The sequence below is a fragment of the Amblyomma mixtum genome, chromosome 2, assembly GCF_055824585.1.
Source record: "Amblyomma mixtum isolate Tamu chromosome 2, ASM5582458v1, whole genome shotgun sequence".
NCBI classification, from domain to species: domain Eukaryota; kingdom Metazoa; phylum Arthropoda; class Arachnida; order Ixodida; family Ixodidae; genus Amblyomma; species Amblyomma mixtum.
In genome coordinates, this window is record NC_143013.1 from 239,857,885 (window position 1) to 239,876,735 (window position 18,851).

At 45.2% G+C, this 18,851-nt stretch overlaps 2 protein-coding genes across 2 annotated transcripts in view; both read right to left on the reverse strand.

Moving 5' to 3' along the window:
* Nucleotides 1-12,335, reverse strand: part of LOC149363124 (uncharacterized) — a 33,646-nt gene extending 21,311 nt beyond the window's left edge. Inside the window, exon 1 of the mRNA XM_089569894.1 lies at nt 12,232-12,335. The gene's annotated coding sequence lies outside the window, so the exon portion shown is untranslated. The remainder of the gene's footprint in view (nt 1-12,231) is intronic.
* Nucleotides 3,560-12,483, reverse strand: LOC149363125 (uncharacterized; the record flags this gene model as incomplete). The annotated part of the gene is made up of 3 exons (XM_089568437.1): nt 3,560-4,318; nt 8,166-8,429; nt 12,232-12,483. Coding segments are annotated over 3 exons (789 nt in total), but the record flags the coding sequence as incomplete, so codon positions are not given.
* Nucleotides 12,484-18,851: the final 6,368 nt, after the last annotated feature.

The window sequence follows — 18,851 nt, forward strand, 5'->3', positions numbered from 1 at the left end:
TTTCGGCCGCTTACTGGCCTGTTGGCTGTTGCTGGTCTTTTTATTTTCTTTTTTTAGAAGCCATATCGCAGTCTTGGTGCTAGTTTGTGTGCTCCCCTCACTTCCGTTCGCATGGATCTCTGTATGAGCCGAAACGGTGAGCCCGTTACGTGTAGTTCGTCGTTTGTGCGGTGAAGCCTCCTCATGTGGACGCTGTCACTCATCAAAGGTCGCAACGAGCCGCGCCGCATCACTACAGAAGTCGCGGAGGCCGTTATCAGTTTGGGACAGTTGACGGAACAGAGAAAAATTCACATTGTCGTGCAGTTTTCACTCAGAAGCAGATGACCTGTGGCTACTTTTTAACCAAATAAATTCTGCGATACGACGTGATTTTTGGTACCGTTTTCAGAGGCCACTCGATAATTGAACTTTTGGATAAACCGGGCGTTTTAAACGGCCAATTATTGTGGTATTACTCTACTGGGAAACCAGCGCATTACTGATAACTTTTTCAACCACACACCCAGTTGGGGACTGTGATTGAATAAGAAAATTAGTACCTTTTACTTATATTTCATGCTCTAATAATACTTATAGCTATGTTGGCATTGAGCAAAAAGGTCCAAAATACTATTTGTAAGCGCAGATATCCATAAGGCGAATCACATTTGATCTTGGTATCAAGGTGCACTTCTCAAAATTAAAACAAAGGTCTCTTGCTCCTTGCAGTTTGAAGTACTTCAAGTCTACCGTATTCTAGAAGTTCCTGCTTGTCATGGCAGTGGCAGGATGCAATGAGGCAGTGGTGCTGAGCTTTGTGATATGCTTTACTTCTTTTCTGCTATGAGATGCTGTCCAAGGTGGTCTAATGAATGACATGGTATGGCATAGTGCCATAGAAATTTGTGCACGACAGTTTGAATTCGACTGGGTTTACTTTCTCTTAGCCCATATAGGCCTAATGTTCTAGGATGCCACTTTTTTGCGCAGTAACTCGTAAAAGTTTATCGTGTAAAGCTTGCGTCCGCTAGCGTGGGTGTAAGAGCTAGGTCCTAAACTTTTCCTGTGGAAGTGTTCTGTGTTCAGAAAGATAAGCTAATAATCTCCGCACACCATTTTTGACATTCGACCCCATCAAGTACATTGAAATTCTGCAAGGAAAACAATTTTTTTTTTGCGCTATCACAGGAAACCAGCGCGCGTATGAGAAATGTGTTTCTAAAGTCAGCGCAAAATGTGCTGAAGTTTTACCAGATGTGACAGCTATAGAATTTGCTTAGTATCCTGCATTGGTTGGTAGGTTGGTTTAAGGGGTTTAACGTACCAAAGCGACTCAGGCTATGAGAGACGCCGTAGTGAAGGGCTCCGGAAATTTTCACCACCTGGGGTTCTTTAACGTGCACTGACATCGCACAGTACACGGGCCTCTAGAATTTCGCCTGCATCGAAATTCGACCGCCGCGGCCAGGATCGAACCCGCGTCTTTCGGGTCAGCAGCCGAGCACCGTAACCACTGAGCCACCGCGGCGGCCAGTATCCTGCATTGTATGATGGCTAAATTGTCGGTGGCGAGAAAAATATTTCCATCAACAAAAAGATGTTTCTCCATTGTGAACTGAAATAAACATTTTCTATCCCAAAATATTTAAGTTTTTGCAATATTTGAGGTTTTGGCATATATAGGTCAAGTGAAAATAAAGGTACCGTATATTGCCGATTATAAGTCGACCCCCAACTCGCGACCCCCGCTGAAAAAAGTTTGACTCCGAATGTAAGACGGCACTGCCTCACCCTGCACTTTTACTCGCATATTTTATGTTCCCTTCTGCGCCAGAACAGCCGAATGCACGCGGGTGCAAGAAACAGGATTGGAAATAATGGCACGGCCGCGTCGCCGTGTACTTCCTGTGATCTCTGGCGCCGGGATTTCAAATTACCGAATCGTTGGCTGCTCGTTTGCCATTGCTTAGCGCCCCCCCCCCCCCCCACCCATCCCACGACGCTGCCGTTTTATCGCTATTGGTCTCCGAGTGCTTTCTTTGCGCGTTTTTTGCTTTGAGCTGCGCGTTCCTGTTCAAATTGTTGCCCAACCAATTTTTTTTATTTAAAGACTCGCTTTCGCACCGTGTCTGAAAACTACGCGCACGGGGCGCGATATAACCCGCGGCTCGGTCGAAACTAGGGTGACCAACTTTCTGCTAGGGAAATGCGGGACACGCTGACCGGAAGGGGGGGGGGGGATCATTGACACGTACAGCCCGATGAGAAATTGGCAATGTATTTTTCACTTTTGGCGAGAACTTTTTTCTTGGGATATTTTGACAGCGTTGAAACGGAAAATAGAGAACCTGAAACAAGCTATGGCAAGTATTTCTACATCACTGTAAAATGCTCGGAGATGAAACAAATTTCTTAATATCAATGTAAAAATTCGGCACCTCAAAAAATAGTCCCTCTAAAAAAACCTGTGGCATACTTTCCACACGTTACTGAGTCTGGGAAGTACTCGACACTGCTTGGTTTGCTTTCTTGAAGTCATACTTCTTCTCAGGCCGAAACGCCTCTAAAATAGCTCGGTCTGATTACACGAAATGGTTGAACTCCTAGCAGGTTTGTTCACAGTCTGCCTTTACCAATATTTCGGCCTTGATCAGGTCCACGCTGCATCGGCTTCGTTCACGGCTCGAGTGCTTGCAGCTATCACATACTCAAATTGGGTGGCCAGACGCAGCTGAAATTATGGCGCTTCCGAACGATAATAATAAAGTGTGAAATGCGGGCCATTTTTGACGATTTTCTCATCTCTTGCGGGATGCGGGACAATGACTCTCAATGCGGGACAGTCCCGCAAGTTGCAGGACAGTTGGTCACCCTATAGTCGAAACTACCTTTCACCCCGCACATAGGTTGACTTTACGAGTCCGCGCATAGGTTGACTGCGATTGCAAGTCGACCCCTTCACGTTTCGAAGGTCAATTTTCGAAAAAAATGTCGACTTATAATCGGCAATATATCGTAAGTGCATGACTCAGGAGAATAAGATCATTTTGACAATCATGTGAGATGGTGTACATTGAGCCCATGAATGGTGCGGATAAAATTATTCTCCAACAATGGATGAGGCTCTATTAGATGAAACAAGAATTTGCTGAACATAGAGTCCCAAGACACACCTACAAGGCATCCCTGGCAGAGGATTGGAGTATAAATTCTAAAAGAAGACAAGCTACTATGAAGAAATTGCTCATCGGTCATCAAATAAGCCACAATACAGTTTAATGATATCCATAAGACATGCCCTTTCAAGGGAAGTTCTAGAATTTAACTTCAAAGCATTAAAGCTATGAAAGAACAAAAGGTCTTTACTTTGCTGGAAAGAAGCAAGGCATGATTTTGCATCCACAACCAGAAACCAAGTCCTTCAAAACATAAACAGCAGCAGTACATCTGTTTTCACATTCACATCTTGAGATCTAGTGAATTAGGTCAAAGATTAAGCAATCCAAAAGATATCACAGTTGTGCTATTAATCTGAAATTGCACAAGCCACTTCAGCACAAGATGAAAACTCCTCCAGTATCTGTGCATTGGGTTTGCACCTGCTCTTGTGTCAAAAGCTCGCCGTCGGAACACAATCTGCAAAATGTAAAGCTTGCATGCATAGTGTAACCACTTGTTAAGTATGCATGCAAGAGTAATGTGTAAATAAAACTGTGAGCACTACATGCAATTTACTCAACTGGTTCAATAGCTTACAAGGTCATTTGCTTTGCTTTTTCAGACTGGGCAAACATTTGCAACCTGCATGCTGAATGGGCCACATCATATTTCTAAAGTTTGCTTTCTTCAACCATGCTGCACAGGTGACAACAAAATGTCATCAACAGGTGTGATCTTCATTTTATTTACACATATAGAAGACTCACAAAGCACAAACAATAGAGATTTCCATGTTCAGTTGCACAAGGTTGTCACTGAGGGGGCACTTCTTGTGCACAACCATATTTCTTGAATTCTTTACAGGCACTTGCCTAGGGCTTTAGCTCAGCAATGGCAGCATTATTCACATCAGTGGATTAGTGGGTCCACTCGGATCAGTGGGCCTGCTGGGATCAGCAGGTCCACCAGGATCAGTGGGTTTGCTCGGGTCAGTGGCTTGGCTGGGATCAGTCGGTCTGCCGGAATCAGTGGGTCCACTAGGATCAGTTGCCTCGCTGGGATTGGTTGACCCGCTGGCATCAGCTGACGGCTTTGGAGCATTATTCTGGCACTCTCGCGACTTGGCCCTGGCCAACTGGTGACGACGTGCTTCCGCCAGCTTTGACAGGAATTTTGCCTGCGAAAGAAATGTGCTCCTTTACTGGTGTGTAAAACGTAATACCAATGTGACCTCATACTTGAGATCACTATAACTCTGTGCGTTCAAGTTACTTGACACTCAGAGAAAGTGCACAACAATGAATTTTGCCATTATTTGACAATCACACAACCTGGAAGAAAAAAAAAAGTCAGAATTATAAACCGGTACGGAAAAAAGTACCCTGGAAAGCATTACCGTATTTTCCGGTGTATAAGACGCGCTTTTTTTTTAATAATTTTGCTGGTGCGTAATATACAAGGGTGCGTCTTATATGCGAATTTTCTGTTTTTTTTTGCGAGGTCAGAAATTACTCAGGTTTATGTTCAAGCTTTATTCACCGAAAAAATATTACTACCAATAACGCGGTTGTAACAGTTGCGCACAGTGGTCTTCAATACGAAGACCACTGTGCGCAACTTTTTTAGGTGAACTTTATCATGAAACGGCGGGGTTGACCACTTCCGGGATATTAAACACGCGGCCGTTTCGGAGGCCCCAAGCAAAGGTAATGTGAAATGCCAAAAGATGGCGACAGTCGCGCTTCTCGCCATTGTCAAGACAAGCCAAGAGAAGCCGATGTTTTTTTTTAGTGACCCTTTGCAAGTACGTAGTGCGAAGAGAATGCTTCAGCCGCGTTGCCTTTTCGATAGCGCATCCGAAGATGAAGACTTTGAAGGTTTTATGTAAAAATAAAATGTTGTGGACATAAAGAGAGTTTTTTCGCTTTTTTTTCTTTTGTGCTAAAACGTGGGCTGTTATGGCGTGAGTGTTGCCTTTTTCGATCACTTAGCGTTGCTTAAGAACTTCTCACACGTACGGTGCATTTTGCGATGGCCGCATAAGCATGTTTAATTAAGCCTCACTAGCCTAACTGGGTAAATTGGGGTGCGTCTTATACACGGGTGCGTCTTATATACCAATTTTTTTCAATGACAGCCTGCATATATGGCGGGTGCGTCTTATACAAGGGTGCGTCTTGTACACCGGAAAATACCTACATGAATGAAGGCTGCATTCTGTTATGCACTAAGAAATCGCATACATCAGCTTCTCTTAAGGACTGCAACTTCCGGAAGCGGGTTGGCGACATTGTAGTGCACACAAAAAACCTGCAGATATTATCAACATTTCACTGTGCTTTCCATGACTCACAATGGGCCCGATAGCTTCCATCATGTCCTACTTCCTTTCGCTGAATGTGTGAATGTCGCATTGTTCAGCGACACTGCAATGTCGCTGATGTCAGTGATGTTGTCATTGCCACTGATAAAGTGGAAAAGTTATTCGTAGCCGAAAACAGCCAAAGTACAGGTCATCTCTGATCAAAATCACCCTTCTCTCCTTTTCCTGCTACACTCAGCTCTTTCAGTGCCTCCTCTTCCTCGACAACCTACACCGCCTTCTTTCCACATTCATGAGCACCCTGTACTTCGCCCGTGCACGGTGCGCAGCTCCAAGGGTGTCTAAAAGGTGGCTTCTCCTAGCGGCTTACGATTCTGATGGTGAAACAGAGCAGAGATAGAACAAAGCATGCTATATTCGTGTTCATGTTACAAATATTACATGAGATGTGTTCTCACACCATTGAACTATGGAAAAGAACTCATGTTATATTCATGTAAATACAGTCCCTTCCTCTCAGCACTAATTATTTAAGAGCTGATAAGCACCTTACTACATATTATCTGATATTACAAACTCGAGGAAGTCTTGTTTTAAGGCGTAAGGCTTAACACTCGATGGTACCCATGAAAGACAGCGTCCTTATGCAACCTGGCAGGTGGCGGTTAAATTAATGATTGGTTGCATGTCATCCCACCGTGCACATTGTCCCACTGGGGGCGGCACTTGTCATCACAGGGCACTGACGCACCGCTTAACTGCCGTACCACTGGGCCAGGAGTGTTATGAAGACCCTCAGGGATCCATGAATGTTAAGTAGAGATAGAACAATCTTGCATATATGGGCATTAACCTATTAGCTATCACATCATATACTTTAAGAAAGAGCGCTGGCCACGGAAAGGCGGCGACTGCCTTCACGAAGTTAGTGCGCAGATCAGAAAGGGTGCAGTGATGTCATCGTGGCGGCTACATGAGCCATGCAGAGGTAGAATTACCATTTGTGTGGCATCGAGCTACATTTGAGAGCAATAGGGAAAGAAAGGAATAGTGGACAGATGCAAGACTGGACAATGTGAAACAACAAGCAGTGGCATCAAGGCGGTGACAGCGGTGTTGCTGCCAGGTATGCTGTGTGCAATAATGCTTTGCACGCTTTGCAGCGAACAATTGTGTCTCAAGCATCTGAAGCATTGTTTCTCAACATATCCACTGCATCTGTAATTCAGCATGCAGTTTCCCTCGCTATATTTTTGTTCCAGGGGAAGAGGAGGCTCGGTTATGGTTGGCCTTAACAGTTTGAGACCAGGTTATGATCATAATGATATTTCCTTAAAAAAATTTTTGAGGCCTAAGACTCCTCTTGCGTTATATTGATGCAAATAACAAATACGTAGAATTAGCATATTTTCCCATCGTTATGTCGTTCCTAGCAATATCCGGAAGCAACGTAAACAAACACAAAAAAATAGAATATGCCTGTTAACACACTACTCTGCGAAAAATGCTCAAATTCACAATTTTTTGGAATTGAGCGAAACTAAGCATATTACTTGTCAATAACTAAAGAGCAATGTATTAACATTACAAATGTGAACTACAGCTGATGTACAGTCGTGAAAAATATGAGTGGGGAACACAGTTGGAGCATTCATTTATTGATTACTCCGTTATTATTTGTGACAAGCGCAGTTTTTCTCTCTCTTTAACTAGTTTTCGTCTGCGCCTACAATATCCCAATGTCGTTGTGCAATTTAGTAGAGAAATAACAAAGAAATTTGCAATTTTCTGCTTGAAGTTTCTTCCCTCTCATATTTTTCACGACTGTACCTACCAAAACAGCTAAACGGGCGAGTTGGGGGTACATAATGAAAGGCAAACAGCGGAAAGACGGACAGCGCGCATCCTGTGTTTCTTTTGCTGCGATCTTCGTCTTTGTGCTGTTTGCCTTTCAGTATGTACCTACCAAGAGATGACTACCAAGAGAGATTTTGCACTTTTCATGTGTGCCCCACATCTATACTGACGCGAGTTTGATCTTTCATTAATCATCATCTTGGCGGCAATACACCATTTTGCTACCAATTCTCAGCCAGTAATTTAGCCAGTACATTCAGAAACTAAGCTTCAAGTTGGCCAGTGCAGATAGGTTATCACTTGCTTACCATAAAGAGGTTATTTTCACTGAAAAGAGAGCCTTCACAGGCAAGAAAAGGCCAAATGTGTAATATGTACATGTACTACTGGTGTCACAGGCCAATTTTACAAACAAGCTGTAATGACGTTAATGCATTTCTGTCACAGATATCTGAAGCTGCCATTCAACCAACGATCATGGAGTCCTTTTTAGTCTTTACATCAAGCATTTGAAACGAGTGGCAAGGAAAAATGTATTCAAGTTTTAAATGCAACGCTGTCAAACGAGCGACAAAGCAGGCACAAGGATGCAAGAAATCAACTTTTACTAAAAGCTGATGGAGCTGTTCTCGAGTGATCCGGAAGCTTGCCTTTCTCAGCTATTTTTCATCAGTAAGAATATTCAGCATGCTGTAGGTCTGTCATCTCTTCCCTGAGATGAAGAGGAAGGAGTCTTTTCTCCTGCAGTGCTTAGAAGACGAGCAATACCATAAAATTGAATTTCAAGCAAAACACACAGGGGGGGGGGGGGGGTTAAAATACAGAAGCAAGATTATGGGTATACCTTGGCGCTCATGTGTTCATTGTACGATGCTCGGCTGCCCCTGAAGTCCCACTGGAGCCTAGGGTACTGGGAGGACATGGTGAGGCCCAGGTAGTGGTACTTCCAGCGGCGGCCCACACAACTGGCATCCTTGATCAGGTGGTGCGTGCTGTTCGAGGGTGGTGGGGGAAAGGAAAATGCCGGCACAAGGTTGGCACTGGTGGGCGCATCATTGCAGCTGCTTGCCATGTTTTCGGGCAATGTGCAAGGCATGGTGGGAATAATCTGCGAGCACGAGTCCACAGACTCAAACCAAAGCAAAATCACTCGGACTAGGAGTTCTCTATTTCTCAGCCTCAGGGAAACACACCTTTTCAAAACGGGCTGAGAAACTTAATGCGTCTTGCCTCTTGTTCATTCAAGATTAACATAGATCAAGGAAGAGCATGTAGATCAGGGGTCTGAAACATGTGGCTCGGCTGCCCTCCAAGTTTCATCTTTTATGCTGAAAGCTCCTGCCAGCTTCATGAGTCAGCAGCACCATCAGACTTGCTTTCCAACTGAAATTAGTCAGAAAGTTTCGTCTGCACATGGCAATCATTCTCTGTGGAAAGAAAAAGAGACAGGGTCCCCTTAATCTGCCCTACCTTCAAACGGACGTCAGCTGCCTTCAAGAGCACACCAGGAGCAAGGCACTGGACCAACCTCCCTCTCCCTCTCTTTCATCATCGTCATCATCATCAGCCTGAATACGCCCACTGCAGGGCAAAGGCCTCTCCCATGGCTCTCCAATTAACCCTGTCCTTTGCCAGTTGCAGCCACCGCATACCCACAAACTTCTTAATCTCATCCGCCCACCTAACTTTCTGCCTTCCCCCTGCTGCGCTTGCCTTCTCTTGGAATCCACTCCGTTGCCCTTAAAGACCAGCAGTTATCTTGCCCTCCAAAACCCTAAACCGAACAACGAACCCATTTTCCACAGCATGTGGACAAAGGACATTCACCTTCCCTTTCCCCGCGTAGCCTTCATTGCAGGGCCGCAGGAAGCCATCTGGGAGAGGACAATTTTCACACCACAGTGGAAATCCCTGGCGTAGAAACTGAAAGGCAGTAACTTCCTACCTTCCCCTTTGTTGCTGCCTGTGAGTCACTGTCTTGCATGAGGCAGACATACTGAGCTGGTCATAAAAGGCACGAACAATGCACTTCCCAGAAGCCACAGCGCAGGTAATTCGTAAATTGAGCACTTATCCATCTCCCGAAGTGCTTCAGCAACAATGCTGTTTCGTTCATTTGGCGAAATCGTGTCACGAAGGCGAGATGGACAACTACAGATGACTAATGAAAGATTTAAAGACGCCGAGAGCATACCTCGATTTGCACACAAAGCATCCCTATGTGAGTGGGCCGGAAACTGCGAAGTTTATTTTCTTTTTTTGTGGGGTGGGGGGGAGAGGAGTGGACGGGGAGGGGGGTGGTGGATGAGCAGCCTTTTTTAAGTTCTCACTTCCTTACTGAAAGGAGGTCAAAAGATGTCCATCTACCATTTATTTCTTCCTGCTGTATCAAGCTACGGACTTCCTGACTGCCAGCAACCCTAAGAAAGATTTGTTCTCCCTCATTCCTGAAACCACGCTCTTACCCACACACATTTTTCATTTTAGTAGTTTAACAGCCAAACTGCGGCTCGAAATACCAGGGAAACCAAAGTGAGGAAGGCTACAGGTATGAAAGGCAGCACATTTAGCTGGTGGAGATGACTATCTACTAGTTTTAAAAATTGGAGATCAAGGAATACCAGGAGTGTGTTAAGGCATGCAGAATGAAAGCAAAATTAAGCTGGCCACCAGCTTTGCTTGTTCCCTTTAGCGCTTTCAGTGAGTACCCACAAATGCAGTGCCTTGCAAGTAATCCTACAAAAGCATACAGATTGTGTTGAGGAGTAGCCCTCTTAGCCAGAAGTATTTGTTGCAGGCCTCATAGCCCTTGCCACTTGAAGACGTTTAAATCCACAGATTGAATACAAACACCTGCTTTACTGGGGAGGGTTTTTCTTGTTTTTCTCACTCTTTCTGGCCTTATTTGGGAAGCTATATTAGGCGCGTCCCCACGGATGATGCCGCGTTTCATTGCCGATGAGCCATATAATTGTTGCACATTAAACAGAGAGGAAAGCGCATCTTGTCCGTGGCAGAACACATCAATACTCAATAAGAAATGAAAGAGGGTTGCACCAAGTTCACAGACTAGCGATCTGATGTGGCACCTTGTTCTGCTCTATTTGTTGAGCACCTTAATGCCCACACACCTTGTGCCCTTGCGTCATCAAGCAGGGCATGTGGCACAGACAGGAACCAGGCACTTGTAAGGGAAATAGAAGTGGCAGCGGTGAACTGCACACTCTGCCCATCGCAACAGCTGAGCGGCAAAGGAGGCAAAATGGAAGTGCCCTCCTTCATTCTGACCGTCAGAAGCAAAACGGCTGGACGCTGCACTGGAAATTTATCAAGCGCCTCATGAGCCCGAGGGAGAGTGAGGGTGAAGACTGTCGCCACTCAGTGCACCCTTGCAGCGAGTGCCCCGATGTTAGCTTGATGAAGACAGCAGCACCGCGGTAAAGCCCCGTAGCCACTCCTGCGGCCGAAGCCGTGGGCCATGCATTTTTGACCGCAATTGTACTTAGGTAGCCCAAAGGGCATTCCAAAGAATCCAAGGGCTCTTTAGATTAACTCTAACCCCCTAACTTTTTAAGCGGCTACTAATGGGAGCTTTTTATGCACCAATGAACAGCTGATACAAAACAATGGTACCAGCAATACTTTAGCTTGTGGATAACTAACAACTCTATTTACTCATAAATAACTTTCGCTATGGCCTCCGATAATTATGCCATTGCTGCTGCCTTTACAAGCCTACTTACTAGCAATTATCTCATTTATCAACATTAAGAACAGTTGTTATTGCGTCGGACTAAGCTGACAATGTGAAGGATGTGAGACATGAACAAAGAACATGAACACAGGAACGTGAACATATGAGAACACCCCATCCCATGTTTGCCTGGCTCTCGTCTCACATCTTTCATGCTAATAGCTTTGTTCTGTCATTCTGCTATACCAACACTATCGCGTGTTGCGCAAATAAACGCGCGCGGTAGAATGCTTCTCCCAGCTAAACGGGCTCATTGTTCGAGCTGAAATTTCGCAGAGAAGTGGCATTTGGTCGGCAGAATTGTTTTATACCACGTTTGCTTGGGGTACTTACCTGATTCCAACAGAATAAGTCGGATATTCACATCGTCTGCGGCGACGACAAAGGAAATTAAGCCGCTCTGTCAGCGATCGCACCGGTGGCGCCATCTCGCGTGTTGGTGGTGAAGATTCGGCAAAGGAGGGAGACTCGGGAGGTTTGAAGACGCTCTTTCAACTGGTTTTTTAATGGTCACCGAAAACTTAGCTTGGCCAAACTAAGTTTTCAGCAAGTTAAGTTTTCTGTGACCATTTTGTGACCAGTTTTCTGTGACAGCCTCCTGCATGCTGCTAGAGTGCACCTCACACAGCACAAGCATGTGCTTGCACGTTCCCTGTAATACTGTTCTTCTGTGCGCATGTCCCAGAGACATTTCATGCATGCTGCTCTTTCACATCCCTCGCTGTTCAAAGGAAAAAGGAAGTCAGTGCTCCTTTAAAGAGAGACTGCAGACAACTCCATCTCAGTTTTGTTCAAACTAAAAATTATCTAACACTTCCTTGCTACGCTGATGTTGATCTGGCCTGAAAAGGTGCTTTTTTTTCTGTAGAAAATTCAATTTAAATAAGCAACCCTTTTTATATCCATTTTCGTTCGATTCACACTCTTTTATCAAGACTAAAAAAGGTTCTGTAATCACTGTTACGAAGTGAACTTGGCGTTTTCTAGTTCATAACAGCTCCATATTCAGCGAAACTATCACTTTTGTCGTCAGAACCGAGTAATTTATCGATACAGGCCAGCTTCATCACTTCTTCAGGAGTGTTGGTGTAGTGTTTAAGCAGACCACCACTCCTGGGTTGCCACTGTGGCTGAATGGGAAAAATGAAAGGCCTACCGTTGGCAACAAAGATGTTGAATGTGACGCCAGCTGGCCACCAGGGTCTGTATCCACAGTAGAGTCAGTAGCCTCCTGCACCTGCACCTTCAGCTCGTAGCAAGTGTCCAGACCGTGCATTGTCACATCATCACATCCCTGGTACAGACTGTCGGCAAGCATGTCCTCCGGTAGTTCTTCCTTGACCACGAACAAACCTAAAGCCCAACAGACCACCTGTTTCAACACGGCCACTGACACAAAGAAGTCACAAAGACAAAGTCAAGCTGAAATCATGGCTAATATGGAAAGCTTCAAATACATTCTGGAGCTACCACTAGACTAGACGGTTATGGAAACTCCCTGCCCGGAAACCTCAGGCTCCTTGGAATGCTGTTTCGGTTCTTTGAGCACCTAAATCTATGCATGCCTAATGCCCTATGCTTGCACTGCCCACCTTAATTTAGGACTAATCATGCTCTAACCGCTTGCATCACACAGTGCCACTATAAATCAGTCATTATTCAATTAAAGCTGGAATTTTTTCAAAGACCCACGCATTTGCATGCCCTAATTTACTTGAAGAAAACATCACGAGCTAGTTTGTTTTCCATCACACGAAAACAGCGCAAACTTCACGAGGACGCAGTGCTCGTGAAGTTTGCGCTGTTTTCGTGTGCCCTAATTTACACCTTGCCAACATTTGCTTTATTTGCACTACTTCTTTAAATTTACAGGGGCAGAAGCAAAGACCCACACAGGTCTTCCGCCCCATTGGATGGCTGCAGGGCTTCCCAAGGCAAGAAGATGAAAAATTTCTGCAAAGAGTGTCCGCCTCACAACGTAATTACGGATTCACAAGAAGCACATGGAAACATTATCGAAATCAACTTAACTCCCACAGCAACCAACGTTGCCTGCAAGCACCATGGTAGACAGTATGAAATGTTCTGGACTCAAAGTCACATCAATATCCTTTAAGACAAAAGAGCAAACTCGCCAGCTAGGCAGCAAGTGTTCACAGAGAACGGAATCGTAAGACATGTGAAAAGAAACGGTGTCCACTCAGAGTGCTGAAATACATCAAATGCACGTTTGTCTTTCAACCCAAGTCACTCATCAAGAAGCATGGGTTATTATTCTGACAAGCAGACCTCGGATGTCCCACAGTGTTTGGTTCTTGAGACAGGGCCAACCATACACATGCAAATTTTTACACTGAGCAGCTCTGCTCACATAATTAGAAAGTCTGCCCGTTATAAAAAAAACAAAACTTTTTGATGCCAAAATCAAAAACAGGAAATCCCTTCCTGCATTCGAAACAGAATGGGTGACTAGTGACAACTGCAGCTAACATCAGCAAACCACATCAAAAAGCAAAAGGATTATAACTGCATCCCGCTAAAGACATTGACACAATGACCCTGGGCATGCGGTCTCTTATAGCACCAACCATCAAATGAATTTTTCTTCTTGCAGAATTGCGAAGATGATGGCACAGGTAAGTACCTAGTTCCCCCAGGAGAGCCGCAGGCTGTTTGTGAGCACCTTAATCGCTCAACTTTGGCACGCCAGCGCGTCTCTTGCCCGAACCATCGGCAACAGAGGTCAGGCGATTACTGCACACGTTGCCTGCACGTGGTTCCAGCTTGTCCAGAACTGCACCTACGGCACAAATGGCGCAGTTAACCCAACAAATGCTACATTGGTGCCACAGTCAAACATGCAAACAATTAGGCTGCCAGAACGCCTCAAGTAGGTTTGCAGAAAACTACTAGAAAATGAACACAAATTCTAACAAACGTAAATTGGCAACAGTGGTTAGCTAGACACCAGCGTGCCTCTTTCGCAGGAATAGAGCTGCGGAAATAAATAACCAATTCCACCTCCGTGTCAAAAATAGAGATAAGACATGAAAGACTCGGTTTCTTTACAGCGCAATAGCATCACGCACACCAAGTAGGTTTTGCTATGTGTAGGGGTCTACATGTCCACGAAAACTCAGCCTGACTTACAGCTCGTGTCGTTTGCAACAAGACGATTTCATAATGTTGACATCTAAGCACCATAATACACAACACCACGCATATAGACTTTGTCTTAAAATGTGACAAGTTTGTTTTGGCGGCTTTAGTCTTCATATTTCGACATCAAATGGTTCTCTCTCGCCGTTTCCTTTCAATGTTCTCCTCAACGTTGAAACTTTATGGCCCAAAGTAACTGTGCAGGAATTTGTTCCCACAAAGGCAGAAAAGGAAGGAAAAATTTTCAGAAACATAAACTGATCCCACAGCACCTTTATTTCCTGTCCCACTGAAATTTAAAAAAAATATAAATGACCATTTACATAGGCTCAACCCCCTATAGGAATACTTAGGGATGTGCCAAATATTAGCAATTCCCCCTTCCTGCCCCATTTACTTGGGCCGAGCCTCCCCTATAAGAATACTTGCAGCCCCTACCCCCTGCAACCCTAGTTCCCGTGTCCCTGAAAACATAAAATGACAACAAAAGCCGCATAAAACTCAGTACCACACGTGAAGGACAGGAGTTGCAATACCATCATGCATGCTAGCCAATGGCAATAAGTCTGGCGAGAAACAGCAACAAGGCATTTTTGACATTGAGGTGCTAATACTGCAATCAGTGAGCTTCTTCGTGAAAATGATTTGCTTGCTTGCTTGGCATACTACCATACTAGTGTAGATTATAATGTCATTCCGTTGTAATCAAGAAGGTAAATAAACAAAACTATGCCTTCCTGTGTACACGAAGAAAGAACAGTCCCTATATGTATTAAGCAAAAGAATGACGTAGTTGAGCAACCTAGTAAAAGTAGCCTCCACACACTTTAACAGACTTCAGGACCACTGTGTCTCTAAGCACAAAAAGCGATTCCTGTATTCTCATCATCTGTGTAATACTACATGTCATGGATTAGTCACATGTTAACATGAGAAAGCCTTCAAAAGTCTACTGCCTCCCAAATTATCTGAGGCAGAGAAGAGGCGGAATAGTATAACACAACATAACTGATCAGAGATAAGTGTTTTAGGTGAGCATTCATAATGAAAACAGAATTATCACTGCAAAGGTTCAGTTATTTCCACCAAATCGCTGTGAGAAAGTGACCTCTTTCAGCTTCACAGCTTGTAGTGTCAGCGGTTGCATTTTCTGGCATTTCGCAATAAGGACCTCCAAGCCACATCAGACTGCCTCCAATTCAACTCTGTCATCTGCACAACAAAAGCAGGAAAGATCAGCACCTACAGAGGTGGTGACTTCCTCGTAAAACTAAATTTTAATTTTTATAACACGAAGCAAAACTGGCTCCTATCTTTATCACCTCACAAAAAAACAGGCGGGCTGCTAAAATAAATAGAAGGTGCCATCTCTGGTAGCTTACTCCTAAGCATTACTGACAAGCGAAAAACAATAATTTATACATGAGCAGCCATAGGAAGCAAGGTGACACGTGTCTGCTCGATGAAGTACATTCAATTACTGTTCTATGGGATGGGGAACCACAGCTCCAGGATACAGAGATGCTAACGTCCCGAGAAAATAAAGCAGGGACCATGCTTTGAGCAACCGTTCGCGAGTCGCAGTGCAATTTTCTTGACGAGAGCTGCGTAAATAAGTCTCTAGTTAGGAAATTAAGTTATTTGCTAATACTACGCACACGTTTCAAACACGTACACGAACGAGATAAATGTGCGCGCGCCTAGCAGCCAACTACAGCACATATGACCAAAGTCATGCATCTTCAGAACATAGGAACTGACGGCGCCAAATTCACGCTTTTAATACGGCAGACAGTTATAATTGAGAACGCTTGTCATTCGGTGGTAAGCTCTGTTCACTCCCTCGCATTGGCATTCGTGCGAAACTAGCCAGAACGTGAAAACATCCCGACAAAGTAAAACACTCGTTGAGATACTGGGAGCTGTAATGCGAGGCACCACGCATAACCATATGTCACCGCAAATTTTCCGTCCGCACGTTATTGGCAGGCCGTAACATTCGCAAAACCACAGCGGTTGAAATAAGGAACCACAGCAGACAGCAGATCCACAGCGGGTGCAGCACTTTCTCAATGTGTTTCTGTCAGCGCTGCAAAGTTCTTTCCTCACTTGCTCTCTCTCTCTCTCTCTCTTCAGCTGAACTTCACTCTATCCAAGAAGTGTGACTGTGGTCACAACGCAGCATGACACATAGACAACATGAATAAGCAAGCACCCCACCCCTTCAACACTGACACACACACACACACACGGCTGCGCGCACGCGACACACGCGACTCCAATGTTATGGTATAGTGCCTAGAATATAGTTATGGTTATGTTGCGGACCGTATTATTGTGGGACGGCTTATCTTGACGTCGCACGTGCAGTTTCAGTAGTTTCAGACATGGCACCGCAGGCAGCGGACAAGAATTTTAAGAATTAGTTTTCTACCAGAAACTTATTGAGAACCTTTCATTTTTCACAGTTGATATCATCAAAAAACAAAAAGATCATTTACACATTACGTGGTTTACGATGTGTTTCCATCCGCGTTTTCAGGTTCCATCAATTCTTACCGATTCCTCGCAAACAGCGGTTTTTTCAAAAGAAGTTGCAGTGCCGCCTTTGGTTTGGTTTATTGGGGTTTAACGTCCCAGAGCGACTCAGGCTATGAGGGACGCCGTAGTGAAGGCCTCGGGAAATTTCGACCACCAGGGGTTCTTTAACGTGCACTGACATCGCACAGTACACGGGCTTCTAGAATTTCGCCTCCATCGAAATTCGGCCGCCGCGGCCGGGATCGAACCCGCGTACGTGTTTCAGGCCAACAGCCGAGCGCCGTAACAGAGCCACCGCAGCGGGCGCAGTGCCTTCTTTGCAGACTTGTTCTGATCTAAGCCTTCTCGTCCTGAGAATAGTGGCAGGGACCATTTAAGTATACAGAAGCCCTGTAAAATACCACTAACTAATCCCGCTGTAGATGGTCATGACCTAGTGATCACGCTCGTTATTATGCTCTGACATTACGCAAGTGAGACCGAGTGCCGGAAAATAATCAATCGAAGCCACTGAGGTGCCCTCATAGTCATATACGAGGCTGGCCTTCCCTTCCTTCCTCAGACATATGTAACATAACGCACTTAGAAAGCAACACTACTGTCAGAAACAATAGGTAATGCTCACCCTATGTGACAACCAAGTTGAATGTAGTCAATCCACATCGATCCACTAGGCGTTCGTACTTCGTCTAGAAATATTCTTTCAAAATGTTTTCTTGCTTCTAAACTGTACTTTTCCTAGTCTGTGAGAGGAGCGGGGTAGCGGAAGGGGGATGTTGTGAACGTAAACTTCCAACACCGGAACGCTCCCAAGGATGGCGTCCAGGCCTGCGTCTCAACGAGTCTACGCGTCGTCTTCGTGGAGAGAGCTGCGCGTTCCGGTCAGCTACCGAGACGCTCCCCAAGGACGGCGTCCAAGCCTGCGTCTCTCCGAGCCCGCGCGTCGCCATCGTGGATCGCGTTGTGCGTTCGGGCCGGACAGCTACCGGAACGCTACCAGGGATGGCGTTCAAGCCTTCCAGGCCAATCAGCCACCAGGACGCTCCTGATAGGACGAATAGGGGCAGAGTCTGTCTCTTTTCCTGTTGTGATGCTTTGTGGCATGTAGCGTGCTTCTCGCTGCTTGTAAATATTTGAATACATTTATCTTTCTCATGCTGCATTAAATAAGTTCCCCGTCTCATCATTGCTCCGGCCGGTCGTCGACAGCGGACCCGCGTCCCGACGACAACTGAGAACTCGCGTCTCAACAGGGAGTACCCTCCCTGCATTACAGGCGTGCACTGCGGAGAACACGCCGCTGAAAACGGGGATCTTGCTGCTATAGTACCCGCCGCGGTGGCTCAGTGGTTAAGGCGCTCGTCTATTGAGCCGGAGTACCCGGGCTCGAACCCGACCGCGGCGGCCGCATTTCGACGGGGGCGGAACGCAAAAAGCGCCCGTGTACTGTGCGATGTTAATGCACGTTAAAGATCCCCAAGTGGTCGAAATTACTCCGGAGACTTCCACTACGGCACCTCTTTCTCTCTATCTTCTTTCACTCCCACCTTCCTTCCTTCCCTAAGGCGGGGTCCAAATGTCCACCGAGACATGTGAGACAGACACTGCGCCATTTACTTTCCTCAGAAAACAAATTTACCAATTTTACTGCTATAGTAGGGTACAAGTTAGGAAGAGAGCAGTTAACAATGGGCCATGTAACTGCGTGCTGTATTGCTAGCCAACCGGAACAGCAAACGAAATCAACTTTTTAACGTTTTGCTTTATTAAACGGTTCCCTCCTTGCATTACAGGAGCGTACTGCAGAAAAAACGCCGCCGAAAACGGGGATCTTGCTGCTACAGTAGGATAGAACTAAAGAAAACTGCATTTGTTAACACTGTATTACTCCGCTAGCCAACCATAACAGCAAACGAAATCAACTTTTTTACGTTTGACTTCATTAAACAAGCCAGGTATGAAAATTCTTATCATTTGTTTCTTCTGGTTAGCTTATTGTTGAGCTAACAAGAAATTTTTAACAATGACTGCTTTGTCTTCGAGGAATTCTGTGCGGCGGCACTGAATGTGGTGGAG